This window comes from Gossypium raimondii, chromosome 3 (genome assembly GCF_025698545.1).
Source record: "Gossypium raimondii isolate GPD5lz chromosome 3, ASM2569854v1, whole genome shotgun sequence".
Classification (NCBI taxonomy): domain Eukaryota; kingdom Viridiplantae; phylum Streptophyta; class Magnoliopsida; order Malvales; family Malvaceae; genus Gossypium; species Gossypium raimondii.
The window spans coordinates 4,224,780-4,240,156 of NC_068567.1; the positions used below are offsets into that span (position 1 = coordinate 4,224,780).

General features: G+C 34.5%; 4 protein-coding genes across 5 annotated transcripts; 2 read left to right on the top strand and 2 right to left on the bottom strand.

Moving 5' to 3' along the window:
• The first annotated feature begins 550 nt into the window (after positions 1-550).
• Positions 551-1,934, top strand: LOC105796665 (non-specific lipid transfer protein GPI-anchored 5). Of its 2 annotated transcripts, none has more exons than XM_012626438.2 (3): positions 551-1,160; positions 1,328-1,393; positions 1,571-1,934. In XM_012626438.2, the coding sequence occupies exons 1-3, from the start codon at positions 857-859 to the stop codon at positions 1,711-1,713; spliced, it is 513 nt and encodes a 170-aa protein (XP_012481892.1). In that variant the 5' UTR covers positions 551-856; the 3' UTR covers positions 1,714-1,934. The 2 variants fall into 2 exon arrangements, with proteins under 2 accessions (XP_012481892.1, XP_012481893.1); XM_012626439.2 differs by having other exon boundaries at positions 1,580-1,934.
• A 522-nt stretch (positions 1,935-2,456) lies between these two features.
• On the bottom strand, positions 2,457-4,607 carry LOC105796663 (protein CDC73 homolog). The gene is made up of 3 exons (XM_012626437.2): positions 3,314-4,607; positions 2,887-2,969; positions 2,457-2,748 (listed from the first exon to the last, which is right to left on the bottom strand). Exons 1-3 carry the CDS (start codon positions 4,377-4,379, stop codon positions 2,656-2,658), a joined length of 1,242 nt encoding a protein of 413 aa, XP_012481891.1. The 5' UTR covers positions 4,380-4,607; the 3' UTR covers positions 2,457-2,655.
• A 1,452-nt stretch (positions 4,608-6,059) lies between these two features.
• LOC105796666 (uncharacterized) lies at positions 6,060-6,896 on the bottom strand. The gene has a single exon (XM_012626441.2). The coding sequence runs from the start codon at positions 6,784-6,786 to the stop codon at positions 6,226-6,228; it is 561 nt and encodes a 186-aa protein (XP_012481895.1). The 5' UTR covers positions 6,787-6,896; the 3' UTR covers positions 6,060-6,225.
• A 3,335-nt stretch (positions 6,897-10,231) lies between these two features.
• LOC105796667 (receptor-like protein 33) lies at positions 10,232-14,378 on the top strand. The gene is made up of 3 exons (XM_052628013.1): positions 10,232-13,172; positions 13,287-13,892; positions 13,977-14,378. The coding sequence occupies exons 1-2, from the start codon at positions 10,232-10,234 to the stop codon at positions 13,622-13,624; spliced, it is 3,279 nt and encodes a 1,092-aa protein (XP_052483973.1). The 3' UTR covers positions 13,625-13,892; positions 13,977-14,378.
• Positions 14,379-15,377: the final 999 nt, after the last annotated feature.

The following is a 15,377-nucleotide window of genomic DNA, read 5'->3' on the forward strand; positions in this document are numbered from 1 at the left end:
GAAGCTATATAGGTGGAGCTAATAGATCTTATTGCCACAGCAAAGACCATACAGCAGCAAAACTCCCATGTATTATAAATTAATATCTAAATAACCCCCTAACTTTTAATTTTTACCTAAATCAATCACTTTAATAAAAAAGCACTTGCTTAAATAAAAATCAAAGGATAAAAGGCTATTAGGTGTAAATTAAATAGGGTTCACCTAAATAAAGCAATACAGTTTAGGGATATTTTACTATTATAGACAAATCTTTTCATTTCAAATCCAAATCTACCAGTTAGCACTTCTCAAGCTATAAATCCTGAACTTCTTTGAAAGAAACTTCTGGGTAAAGGAAGCAGCTGAACCAACAACCGCCATACGTGTCCTCTTTACGATGTCGATGATAATGACTTGATTATACTTTTCCTTCGTTTCAGAGTCAGCCATTGGACCCTTACACACGTGCTATATCCTAGATCATCAATGGCGACAATCAGTTTTCTTTGATCCCAAGCAATAAACAAGAGAAAATATCATTTTCAAAGGGAACCCCAAAGATGAAGCAAGCAACGAGCTTCATCAATACACAAATTTTAGCTCATCGTCTTTTTTTAACTTTGCAATGAATGTTCTTAAAAGCTAAATTCTCTGGAAAAATGTAAGGAGTTGGACACACGTTATGCTTTCTTCACTTCAGCTTTAGTTGACTGTATGTGTATATAGGTTGGTCACCCACGAATCCTCCACCATTGAACCCTTGAAAGATATAAAACTTGTAGTTGGTTACCTACAACAGCCATCATTGCATAGTTTCCCCCTATAAAAGCCTCACAGTTCCGCCATCACTACGATTACAGCAGCGAAAGGGAAGATGGCAACATATCTTGTATTGGTTGTAGTAGCTATGCTTTGTGCAGGAGCCACAGCTCAATCAGGTTGCACTAATGTGTTGATCGGCATGTCACCCTGTTTGAATTACATTACAGGGTCCTCATCAACCCCATCTCAACAATGTTGCACGCAGCTAGCTAATGTCGTGCGTTCATCACCGAGATGCTTGTGTCAGGTCCTTAATGGTGGTGGTTCATCATTTGGGATCAACATCAACCAGACTCAAGCTTTGGCCTTACCTGATTCATGCAATGTTCAGACTCCACCTATCAGCAGTTGTAATGGTAAGGATGCAATTACATATATGCATTTCAATTTTTACCATCAACCTTTCGCATAAAAGCAAAAATTCTTTCTTATTCCCAGAACTTAAGGTTTATGCAATGACAAATCAAGAAATATAAGAGATCACCGGAATTTACTCAAAAAACTTTTCCCTGTCTGTTTCCAGCTGCTTCTCCAGCTCCAGCAGACTCTCCGGTAGGATCACCTAAATCTGGGAGCAAAATTCCAACAGGTATAAAATAGTTGACAACTATCATCACCAGTTTACTCCCACACATGGGCATCTAGATTACACTAAACTTTTCACATATAAATTAAAACAATCTCAAATAGCATGAAAAACAATAAGACATTAGCCAAATCTATTATTGTTATTCAAGACACTACTTATTGGTGTAAACATCAAAAGTGGATGCAGGAGATGGATCTAGAAGTGTACCAACTGCACGGGAAAATGGCTCTTCTGATGGAAGCACCACCAAATTGTCACTCTCTTTGTTCACCTTCCTTCTGTTGGCAACGTCATATAGTTCAATCTTCACATCACACTGAATCTTCTTTAGTATACCCTACCTCTCATAACACTTCATGTTAGCAAAAACACTATATTGTATTTTTTTTATTTGTTAGTGTCCATTCCCCTTCGGTTGAGGATACATGTAAACTTTTTTATCCCCTCCACTACTCCAGGGTCCTGTGATTTTGTATAGCTGAAGAGAAATCTGGCTTCTCCTCCTTTCTCAATAAAAGGTTGCTTGTGATTACTTCTTCCATATGATATGAATATATAATACAGGAATTATATATGTATAGCAGTTCAAAGTAACAAAATGTAAAAGAAAGCATCAAAGCAAGAAGACAATGCTCTTCTACCGTTTACTCACGCGAAAGCCTAAGGAAATGCATCTTGAGAACAGCCTAAAGCTGTTTATGCTAGAACTCGACAGGAAATAGACCACTGGTATGCATGCCAACTCAATAAAACAAAGGGAGTTCACATGCTCTTAGGAAGTAATGTTAGGAAGTTCATATCAATTAAGCTATACAGGGAGTTCACATGTTAGGAAGTAATGTGTTAAAGCTGAAAAAGGATAGGGATAGCAATTTAAAGAAATCATTATGACCAAAACTTAGATCAGATGAGAGATAATAGGAGAACAATCCAGGTAATGGTTTAGTCCTTTATCAGAATATCCGAAATCACTTCTCTCCAGTAATGCAGATAAAAAAGAGCAAAACAGTGAACAACATGATATATTAAATCTAACATCTGCCACAAGGAAATGCAGTTAAGATTACAAAAGGATCTAGACACATATTCACTTCATTGAATTGCAATGCATCACAAGAGGAATATAACAAGAACGCCAATTGTCATAAAAAGCTTATCGATATTCTTGAATACTTGAAAAAAATTCAAAATACATTAACGATGAAGCCTAGCACATGAACATCAAAGACATACATATTAATGTTTCCTAAAAGCTGAATGATTTACGAATGTGATCGTCCCCGCACAAATTCTTCGAGTCTGTCCCAAACCTCCAAAGCTGCAGCCCTATCTTGGTGTCTCTTATTCTTGCTAATCTGCACAGCAATGGCACATTGAGAAAAACAGAAACCGATAATCGAAGAGGATAAGAGAGAGGAAAAACTCTAGGTTCCACTAAAAGTTGGTAAAACTAAGATGAGAATAGGACAGAAACTGACGAAAAATTTTCTTACCGAGATAATCTTCACATTCCATTGCTTCACAATCTTTGCAGATTCTACACTGTCATCTTCAAATCGCATAAAAAAACCAATAACTGCATAAAATTCAAGATGAGTGTTCATTCTACTAAAAAATGCAAAAACAAATTAGATACATCCTCTACTTACACGGACCAAATATACAATCTTAAACCCTGACAAGTAAAAGCTACAAGCTAGAAGTATCATGCATTAAACACTCACTAAAAACACTATCCCACAACTAGAATTCTGACTCCACAACTACACAAAAACTCATCATATGCATAGTTTAATGCACAATATATATTAGATAAAATTCTCATCTGATATTCGAGTTTTACGCCACACTGAAAAAGACCAGCACAAGGATAATAACACGCAATTAACAATCCAGGTAAAGCTCAAAAATCCAACTTACTCTTATTAAAAATCTCCACATGATCCTTGAAAGGCCAATCCTTGAACTGCCACTCTTTCCCCAACACAAATACTGCCACCACGCGATCCCAATCTTCTGGCTTCAAAGCAGAAGGCTTATCTCTCACTTCATAGGCTGTTACTACCCTATCTCTGTCCCTACTAAACTTCTTCTGCACAGTAACACACTCCGGTCTTGCCCCTTTCATCTGTTTCACCTTCACATCAGTAGGCACAAAAACCCCATCTTCCAAAAACTCCTTCACATTATAAATAGTAATCAAAGTCTGGAAAGCACTCGGCACTAAAATAATAGGCACTCCTTCCCCAAGTTTGCTCCCTTTTAAATGCATTTTCGGCTTCGAATCAAATCCCATCATTTCATCTCCATAACTTAACCCCAATCCCCTCTCTTCAGCCCCCATCAATCTACTCTTAGCAACTAACCCATCTTTCCTCTGCTGAGACTCAAGTCTCTGCCTTTCTTCTTCCCTTTTGGTGGCTGCAACAAGAACACTATAAAAATCCTTATTTTTACATTCCAAGATCCCTTCTCTATCCTTCAATGGTTTCTCAACCGATCGAATTATTCCCATATAATCCGCAGTTTCAGTCTCTTTATCTTTAATACTAAAATGGGCATCTCCTATTTCATCCAAAACAGCATCATTGGCATTACCTTTAGGTTTAGTACTATCCGGATCGAACCCAGATGGGTCAGGTCGAAACTCGTCAGGGAACTTAGGTGGATTCCAAACGATAGAGTCGGAAGTGGAGACTTTCCCGGTAAGGTAATCCAGGAGGGGTTTCCGGTCGGTGAAAGTGACGGCGGGGATACGGAGGGAGAGGGAGTTGTGCATGTACTCGGTGTGCCTGCGATGGTGATTTTGGATGTAGAAAACCAAGGTTTCAAGGTTGTAGAGGTTGCCTTGCTTGGAACGGTAGGCGGTTTCGGCGGAACATGGGAAGGAATACTCGGTGCCAAATCGGAACTCGTCGTTGACTCGGACGATTTTGTCGAGCTCACCCCGGATTGTGAAGTCGCGGAGGGCGGAAAGTGGGTCCATCGTGATGGATTCAAACAAGAAGAAAAAAAAGAAGGGAAATTTCTTACAGGTTCGATGATTCTAGCAGGCAAATACCTATGTTGTTTAATTGGATTTGGCGGTGATGAATTGTAGCTTGTGATCGTTGCTAAAGCTCTGAGCTTTGCGACTGACTATTTTTTTCTGTTGTTTTCCGTTTTCTATTGGGATCTTGAGGGCATAGCTAAAGAAGGCAAGTGACCGGGTCCGGGTGCAGATTCGGGTTATATGATTAGAGTAGAGCTTTTTATGGGTTGGGTCGGTGGGTTCGGGTCAAGTCTAAATATTAATATATTTTATATTTGTTCAAATCGAAGTTTGTGACTGTTCGTCTCAATAATGTTATTTTTAATGTTTGAATTAAGTCTGACTTTAGGAGTGTAATGTGTTTAATGTTTATATTAGAATAATTTTAAGGGTGTAGCTAAGGGGTTGGCAAGGGCTCGACTCCTTTAAAATGAAAAATTTTTATTTTGGTCTTTTAAAATTTTTAAATTAATAAAGATAAAATTATACTTTGGCCCCCTAAAAGTAATAAAATTTTGATTTAATCCTTTAGAAATTATAAAGATATATGCTATTAAAATTATGAAATTACATTTTACTATCGTAAAATTTACAATTTAATTTCGCCCTCTCTAAAAAAAATTCTACATTTACCACCTTGAATAGTATTATATATTTAGTATAGGTTTATTTCTTAATTTAGCTTTAAATTATATAATATAAAATATTATAAACTTTAAAACAAGTCGGACTAGGCAAGCTCGAGCTCAATTCATATTTTAAATGGGCCTATTTTTTTGTCTAAACATATTTTTCAAGCTTAATATTTTACCTAAATCAAATTTCGAATAGACCTTCAAACCAAAGCAAATAACCTAACCCACGAATAGGTCTAGATTAAAGGGTTTTTAAAGAAAAATTAAAGACTTTTTCCGGGATATTTGGGCATATTATAATTGGGTATATTTTGTTTATTTAGAAAATTAATTATGATGAATTTTTATGGAAACAAAATCGAAAATAGATTGGATAATTTATTTATTTAATGAGGTCAAAAAGGCATATTCCAAAGGAAAACTCTACACAAAATCATGAATTTCATTAGAATAAATCGGATAATTAAAAATAAAATAATATGAAACTACTGACCAATTGACCTAAATAATGCACAATTTCATTGTCAGAATAGCCCAATTGGGTTCAACTAAATACTTGAGGGCTCACATGGGTTTTAGTTCAAACACTTGTCGAGTTAATTGTACTTGAGCATCACCCAAAGCATTCATTTGGTCCATTGGATCATTATTTTAGCTTTGATGATCTTGGTTCCTACAAATCTATGCCTCACAATCCTATCATTCTATAAACAATAACTAAAAAAATAGAGATTGTGTTATTCGAATCTCGCTATTTGTTGAAAAAATAAATACAGTAGTAAAATAAGAGGATTTGTTAGGGCGAGAGGCCGAGGGTCATACCGCACAAGTTGAGTTCATATAGAACTATACTTCTATTATTTGATTTTGATTAGAACAGGATTTTTCAACCCTTAAATAGATGTAGCCAAAACTCTTCTTATTTCATTCGTTTTTCAATATTAGTGAAGGGTTTCTATATAAAATCAGTGTGTTTTTTTTTCTTATTATTTTACGATCATTCTACCGTTATTATCGATGTTTATTATAACACAAAAAAAATCAACAAAACATTTCAATTTTTACAAATAATCATATTAACAAACAATTCATATAATTTAATCTCACCATGCTTATTTAAGAACACCCTTAACCAATATACCAAGCAGACCAAACATTGAGATTTATTAACTCTGATAATCCGTAGAAAGAAGACTAAACATAACCATGTCTCTTGACCTCCCTTTCAGTATAAAATACTTCCTCAAAACACCTTCTCTTTGAAACCCAGCTTTTTCAAGCACCCTTTGAGACCCCACATTTTCAACATCAACCAAAGCCTCAAGTCTCTCCAAATGTGGCCATTCAACAAATATGGTATCAACCACCATTTTCACAGCTCTCGTTACAATCCCTTTACCCCAATACTTGGATGCCAAAACATACCCAAGTTCACCCCTACACTTATCATTGCCTGAATTTGCACTCACCGAAATAGCACCAACCGGTCGATCGTCAACACATATTGCTCTAAACCAAGGGTGAGGCACAACAGTGTTCTTTATGTAATTCAAGCCATCTTCTTTGTTGGTGTAAGGTTCCCAAGTACAAAAACGTGTCACTTTTTCATCACTGGCCCAGACCATGAAATCATCCACATCTGAAACTTGTAATGGTCGGAGAGATAAGTTGAGACATTCATCTTTGGCTTTGGTTTGGTCTAATTGAACAACAGAGGTTGCTTCCATGCTGGGTTTCTTGTAAGAAATTTTCGGTTGGTCCCTGAATGTGTAATTAAACTAAAAAATTGGATGAGAATTAACAAAGTTTAGGTTTGGTATATATAGATAAACTAGAAGATGATAGCTTGGAGAACTTGCTAGGAACCTTAGCCAAACTATGGTGCTTTCCTTTTTGAGTAAGGAGCAAGAACCGAGTGGTGCTTTATCCAGCCGCCCTGTTTGACTTTTGAGTCAAGAACTAAGGCTGGTAGATGTCAATTTAAATGATTATACTTTAATTTTATATTAATTATTTTTTATTTTATATCTAACTATTGTGATATACAGATAATAAATAAATTTTTTATTCATTATATTACACTAGTAATTAAAATTTTTGAGATTTTAAAAATGGCAACCATTAACTCCGAAAATGAATCTCTAAATCGAATATAGAGGGTAAAAAAATAAAAAAAATAACCCAAAAATCATTTCAAAGATATTATAATATTAAATTTAATAGACAAATATGGAGATTAGGTTTTGTGCATTGTATTTTATATAGGCTTTTTTGGTGCACTTATTTATTTATATTATCAATTTTAACTAACAGAGATCCCCAGATTTGGACCAAAAAGAAAAGACCCCCAGATTATATTGAAGATTTTGGACCACTGGCAGCAATCCAAGTTGACAAATCTCCTTTTTGTTGTCCATTGTATTGAAGACCTCCATTGCACTCAAAGGGTCACCACATCTGATAGCAAACATAGAAACTTAAAAGCTTGGTCATAATAGTACTACAGGGATGGTGAATTAGGCCTTAGTTCCTAATTTCCTGAACTGAATGAGGTTTCTGCAATTTGTTTTTGGTAGAATTTTTAAGCTTTGAGAGGTTGCTGCCATTGTTGGAGTGCTTTTTAGGTGCCTGTAATAGCCAACTTAACTGAGTTGTTCTTGGGCTTATATTCACATGCATACAGATTCATGACTAAATTACCAGAAAAGGCCTTTTTATTTTAAAAAACACGAAATAGGCCACTTTTTATAAAATTGACAGAAATGGGCCGTTTTTATTAAAATGCGCCCAGCTGGTGCCGTTTTTAGGGGAAAATCAGAAAAGTTTGTCCAGCTCAGTGCGATTTTTCCCTAATCAGTAAAGCGCTTTCACCTTAGTGTGTTAAGAAAAAACGCGTCCAGGTTAGCGCATTTTTAAGAGTTGATAGAGAAATTTGAGAGATTTAAGAGAGATATGTGAGAAAATAGTAGGTGGGGAGTTTTATATTTCTTTTATGACCATTGGGGGTGGGGGTTGGTGACTGTTGGGGCCAACGACTATTTAAAATAGCCGTTGGAAGTGACTATTATGGGGGGGAGAGAACGCGCTGATCTAGACGCATTTTTCCTTAACACGTTGAGGTGGAAGCACTTTACTGGTTAGGGGGAAAAACATGCTGAGCTGAACGCGCTTTTCTGATTTCCCCTAAAAATGGCACCAGCTGGGCACGTTTTAGTAAAAACAGCTCATTTCCGTCAATTTTACAAAAAGTGGCCTATTTCTGTGTTTTTCAAAATAAAAGGGCCTTTTCTGATAATTTAGTCATGAATCCGTATGCATGTGAATATAAGCCCAAGAACAGCCCAGTTAAGTTGGCTATTGCAGGCACCAGAAAAGCACTCCAACAATGGACTTTTACCTGATTTTTTTTATTTAAAAGAATTAAATGATGTAGAAATAATTATATATAACATAAAAATGATGAAATTTACCTGAGTTTAAAATAATTTAAAATTAAAATACTTGTAACATGGATTTTTTTTCTAAAAAGTCGATACCTAAAATATATAATTTAAACTCAAAATATCGGTTGAATTATCATCTTTGTTCATCCTATAAGTAGTAATGGAAGGTGGTGCTGACAGTGAGATTGTCAGCGCCAACATGAACGGTAGAAAACAGGTCATTTTCATACAAGATTTTACACTTAAGTCATTTTGAAAAAGAAAAAAAAACTCTATATGTGAATTAAAAATTAATTTCCAATCCACCTGAAAGTTACTTATAATTTGAGAACTTAATTAGAACATTATGAAATCTAGAAACTTAATTTAAAATTCGATGTATAATTTTGAGATGTAAGGTGAATTAACCCTTTGATAAATCATAACATATTTATAAGTTCGATACTCATTAACAAATTGATTTTATATTATAAGTTCAATTTTAATTTTTTGGTGCTATAACAAAATTTCCTTAAAAGAATATAAATTTTAGAATTTTTATGAATATTTTGATTTTAAAAATTATTTTAATTTTTTTGTAATTTTGTTGAGAGATATTAATTTCTTAATTTTAAAATTGACAGAATCAAAGGAGTATATATATCAATCATTGTTTGAATTATTCGAGTTATTTAAATTATAAAATTCAACTCGAATCTCGAATTATAAATATTTTTAATAATATAAAACATAAAAATATTAAAATTAAATAATAATATAGAAATGAAAATATTTCTCACGCTCTAAGAAAGTTTGAAAGCTGAAATTTAAATATGTCTCTTTCAAAAGTGAAAAGTTTTATATATTCTATTATCAAAATTTCCACTCATTGTGTCCATCAATCGAGAAGGTGACTTGACTTGTACACATTGGTTGAACGTTGTTTTTGTGCAATAAAAACTTGGACATTTGCATGCAATGCGAAAGACTTAAGACTTAAAAGGCCTATAATATTTCATACTATCATTTTTTCTGGTCCTAAATTAAATATTTTAGAATTTTCAAATTAAGACGGTACTCATAATTTGAGAACTTAATTAAAATATTGTAAAGTTTAGGGTCAATTTAAAATTCGATTAAACCATTTTGGATACTCATTAACAAATTGATTTTATCTTATAAGTTAAAATTTATATTTTCGGTGCTATAACAAAATTTACTTAAAAATTAAATTGTAATTTTTTATTTAAAAAATTAAATGATGTAGAAATAATTATATATAACATAAAATGATAAAATTTATCTGAGTTTAAAATAATTTAAAGTTAAAATATTTGTAACATGGATATTTTTTTTAAAGTTGATACCTAAAATATTTAATTTAAAGTTAAAATATCGGTTGAATTATCATCTTTGCTCATTCTATGCATAGTAATGGTTCTAATAGGGTTTAAAGTGCTATAATTTAGTCTTTTTTTTAATGACATAGATTTACACTGACTATTTATACAGAGTAAGGAGTGGGCAAGAAAACTACAACCTTGATATTAATAAGTTAATGAAATCGATAAAATATTAAAATCTCATTCTTCAAAATTAAAATGGAAAAAAAAGAAAGACTTGACTAAAGTGGTGGTATTGATTGGGCAAAAAGACTTGGAAACTGCATGCCATGCCAAACATGAAAACTACACATTTGTCTATAAATAAGTTGTATGCCAAGCACAATCCTTCTTCACACCCAACAAACATGAACACTCTTCATTTCCTTATTTCACTCTTCCTCTTCTCATGCTTCCTTTCTCTTGTCTTGTCTTTTTCACCTCCTCAAACTCATCTCCCTAAGCAATGCCTTGATGACCAGAGAGCTCCTCTGCTGCAATTGCAGCATCATCTTTACTATGCCCCTCATTTTACTTTCTCTTCCAAATTTGACCTCTGGGATGTCAACACTGATTGTTGTTCTTGGGAAGGAGTCACTTGTGATGCTTATGGTCATGTCGTTGGCATTGATCTTAGTTACAAAAACCTTTCAGGCAGCTTCCACTCCATATTCGATCTCCATCATCTTCAACACCTTAATCTTGCTGGAAACAACTTTAATACCACTCTGTTTTCGTATGGGTTTGATAAACTCCAAAATCTAACTCATCTCAACCTTTCAAGCTCAGGTTTCCATGGCCAAATTCCAGTGAACATCTCATTCTTATCAAGGTTAGTTTCTCTTGATCTATCTTATCAAGTTGATTACTGTTGGAGAAGTGGTTATTATAATCTATCAAGACCACATCTGAAATTAGAGAAACCAAACTTCAAGACATTTATCAAGAATTTGAAGTTTCTCACGGAGCTTTATTTGGATGGTGCCGACATTTCAACTCAAAGTACTAAATGGTGTGAAACCACATCTCCTGTGCTTTCCAACCTGCGTGTGTTGACTCTGTCAAACTGCGGTTTGAAAGGTCCATTATGTTCTTTACTCTCAAGACTCCCTTTTCTTTCCAAACTTATCCTTGATTGTAACCCAATCTCTTATTTACCTCCCAATTTCTTGCTAAATTCCTCTCGTTTGGTTTCCCTCAGTTTGAGTGGTTGCAATTTGAATGGGCAATTTCCAACCGGAATTCTCTTATTGCCAAAAATTCAGAGCATTGACATTTCAAGCAATGACCAACTCATGGGTCAGTTGCCAGAATTTCCAGCAAACAATGCATTACTGAGTCTGTCACTTGGAGTCACAAATTTCAGTGGAAAACTACCTGAATCGATTGGTAATCTTAAGTTCCTGACAAATTTAGAGCTTTCTTATTGCAATTTTTTTGGACCCATTCCATCGTCAATTGCAAATCTTAGTCACCTGGTGAACTTGGATCTAAGTTCAAACAAGCTTTCTGGATCAATACATTCTTCTTTATTTACTCTTCCATCGTTGAAGAACCTGTATCTTGGAGACAATCAATTGGTTGGGAAAATTGATGAGTTCCCCAATGCATCTTCTTCTTTGATTCAAGAATTAAGTATGGGAAATAATTATTTAACAGGACCAATCCCGAAGTCAATCCTTCAACTTCCAAGGCTTGAAGGGCTTTATATCGGAGACAATAGCTTCAGTTCCATGAAGCTTGACATGTTTGTCCAACTCAACAACTTAAGGACTCTTGGGCTAAACAATATAAGCTTGTTAATTGAAAGTGACAACAGAAGTCTTACTTTTCCCCAATTAGAGACCCTAAGCCTAAGGTCATGCAACCTTACTGAATTTCCAGAATTCATTAAAAGGCAAGACAAGTTGGTTAACTTAGATCTTTCTAACAACCATATCCATGGTTTTGTGCCCAATTGGTTGTGGAAGAGCAGTCTTTCATGGGTAGACCTTTCTTTCAATGTGATTGATTTTCCAAAACAGCTTCCCTTAAATGATGCAAACTTCTCATTTCCAATGTTGACAGAATTATATTTGATATCCTGTAACATAAGTGCGTTTCCAGAGTTCTTAAAGAGTCAAAAAAATTTAGAAGAATTCGACGCATCTTATAACAATTTGAGTGGCCCAATTCCAAATTGGTTATGCAATATGAGTCAACTTAGATTTTTTAATGCATCTTATAACAATTTGAGTGGCTCAATTCCAAACTGCTTGGACAATATGAGTCAACTTGACAGTTTCGATGTATCTTATAACAATTTGAGTGGCTCAATTCCAAACTGCTTGGACAATATGAGTCAACTTGACAGTTTCGATGTATCTTATAACAATTTGAGTGGCCCAATTCCAAATTGCTTGGGCAATATGAGTGCTCTCTATTCATTGGGTTTGCAAGGAAATAACTTCAGTGGAGTGATACCAAAATTTTCAAAAGCAACCCAACTGCGATTTCTGAAAGTTAGTGGGAATAGATTGGAAGGGAAGTTGCCCAGATCATTAGCAAAATGCACTAACCTTATGGTTTTGGATGTAGGAAGCAACATGATCAATGATACATTCCCATTTTGGTTGGAGAAATTGACTTACTTGATGGTTCTAATATTGCGGGAAAACAGATTTTATGGTCAAATTAAACATTTCAAACATAAATCTGTTTTCCCAACTTTGGATGTATTGGACATTGCTTCAAACCAGTTTTCTGGTGAACTATCCATTGATTTCCTTCAACCCACTCGACTAAGGTCACTCAAAATAGGTGGGAATAAATTGGAAGGGAAGCTGTCGAGATCATTAGCCAATTGCTCAGCACTTGAGGTTCTGGACCTTGGAAATAATATGGTTCGTGATACATTCCCATTTTGGTTAGAGAAGCTACCTTCCTTGAAGGTTCTCGTTTTGCGAGCAAACAGATTCTACGGCACAATTTCTAAAATCGACTCGGAACGTGGGTTTCCAAAGCTACGCATATTGGACATTGCTTCCAACAATTTTTCAGGTGACTTGTCCATTGAATTTTTGCAGAGTTTGAAGGCAATGGCGAAGATGACTAATGACGAAAAGGCTAAGCTGGATTATATCGGAGAGGATTATTATCAAGACTCTGTGACAATTGTTAACAAAGGGATTGAAATGTTCTACCAGAAAGTCTTGACAATTCTTACTTGTCTTGACCTTTCCAACAATAGTTTCCATGGGAGAATACCAGAAGAGATACAAATGCTGAGGTCACTCAGAGTGATGAACTTATCCAACAATGGCTTTTCTGGTGAAATCCCATTTGCATTTGAAAATCTAAAAGATCTTGAATCTTTGGATCTCTCAAGAAACAAGCTGTCAGGGAAGATTCCTGCACAACTTACAAGTTTAACTTTCTTAGCAGGATTGAACTTGTCTTACAACCAACTTGAAGGGAGCATACCACAAAGCAACCAATTCATTACATTTACAAATGATTCCTACCGTGGGAACCCAAAATTGTGTGGGCTGCCATTGTCAAGGAAATGCAATGAAGTTGGTCTTCCAATGCCACCACCTCCAGGGGAAGATGAAGATTCATGGTTATATGCTCTGTCTACTTGGAAAATTGCGTTGATAGGTTATGCTAGTGGATTAGTCGTTGGGCTATGTATTGGATATACAGTGCTGAATGAGTTGGGAAACAAATGGGTTGACAAGTTCAAAAAGTGTGGGAAAAGAAATAGAAGAAGATGTAGGTGACTCCATCCGAATTCTTGCTTCAAAATTAGCTGGTACGCATTTGTCTTTCTAATTTGAACAGATAGTTGTTGATATGTATATATATATATATATATCGGTTATCATAACCTCATTTTTTGCTGTCTTTACCAAGTTCACTGTCATATCGTACTCGTAATTTTATGCTACCATTGAGCAATCCAGAAGGTACTTGAAGCAGGACATGGAATGTACAGTTGTGAGGTTGATGAAGAATGTAGGCAATGATCCTAACAAGATCAATCCACTGGTTTGTAATTTTGCTTTATATGCACTTTTTTCCTTTTGTAGTTCTCCATGAGTACAAATAACTGTTTATTCATTTTGGATCCAGGTCCCTGTGGATTTGGGGGATGCAATGTTTCACTGCTACTCAATTTCCATGCTAATAATGATATTATAAACAAGGAAATGGCTGCCCAAGCTTTCTTTTATATGCAATTTACTTCAATTTTTTTATCTTCAGAATATTTGTACAGCTGAGGAGATTTGATAGCATGATGTTGATGAAAGCCATATCTGATTGTGTAAACAGACATTAGCTTTATTTTTTATCAATCACGTGTTAGGCTTTAGGACCGGGTGTAAAGGGTGGACCTGTTGGTCCGGGTTTTAGTTCAGCCCGACACTTATTTTTTATACTAGTTTATTTATCCTTTCAATGATAGTTTTATTAATTTAAAAAATATTGTTGAATTAAGTAATAATAATAATAATTAAAATTTAATTAAATAAATTATGTGTTAAAATCTAGTATGCTTTCCAATGTTAGCCAAAGGCCAACAATATCTCACACTAATATTTTCTTTGTTAGTCCAAAATTAAAAATTTCAAATTAGAATGTCATTTATAGTTTGAGGACTTAATTAATTTTTTAAAATTTAGAGACTAATTTAAAATTTAATCCATAATTTAAGGAACTAACCCTTTGGTAAATCCTAACATATTTATAAGTTCCATACTCATTAATAAATTAGTACTTAAAATGCTCAATTTGGATGTAGACAAAAGTCAATTATGATAAAAATTAAAATATATGAAAGTATGATGCCTTATAATGTGGTGTGCTTTTTAGTATTGGCAAACAATCTAAAACATTAGAATAAAAAAAATTAAATCATAACTGTTGACACTATTTTTTTTGGATGGAAAACGGGGTCGACTTGGGTTTTGAAAAATGAAAACGAAAACGGGAGTCGCCACCAATCTTTTTTATAAGGTGTGATCGGATCACCTTGAAAAGTGGTTGTTTTTAATAAATGCTTTGATTTTATTAAAACAACGGTTTTGGTCCACGAAATTCAGAAAAATGGGTTCGGGAGTCAGTTACGCACGAGGAAGGATTAGCACCCTCGATACGCCCAAAATTGGTACCTAGTTGATTACTTAATGTCTTAGTGTCGAAAAACTGAAAACTTTAAAGAAATTTAAAATACGATCCTTAAAAAAAAAAACTCGAATGGCATGGATTAAAATTCAAAAGGATATTTGGTAATTTGGATAAACGAGAAATCGAAACCCAGCACCTTAGGGCACGTTCCTCGAATTTCCAAACGCAAAACATTGCCTTATTTTGAAATTTTTGAAGGGGTATTTAGCTATTTGGTTGAAAGAGAAAAATCGACACCCAGCACCTTAGGGCATGTTTTCTCAAATTTCTAAACGCAAAACATTGCCTTATTTTGAAATTTTTAAGAAGGATATTAAGCCATTTGGTTGAACGAGAAAAATCGAC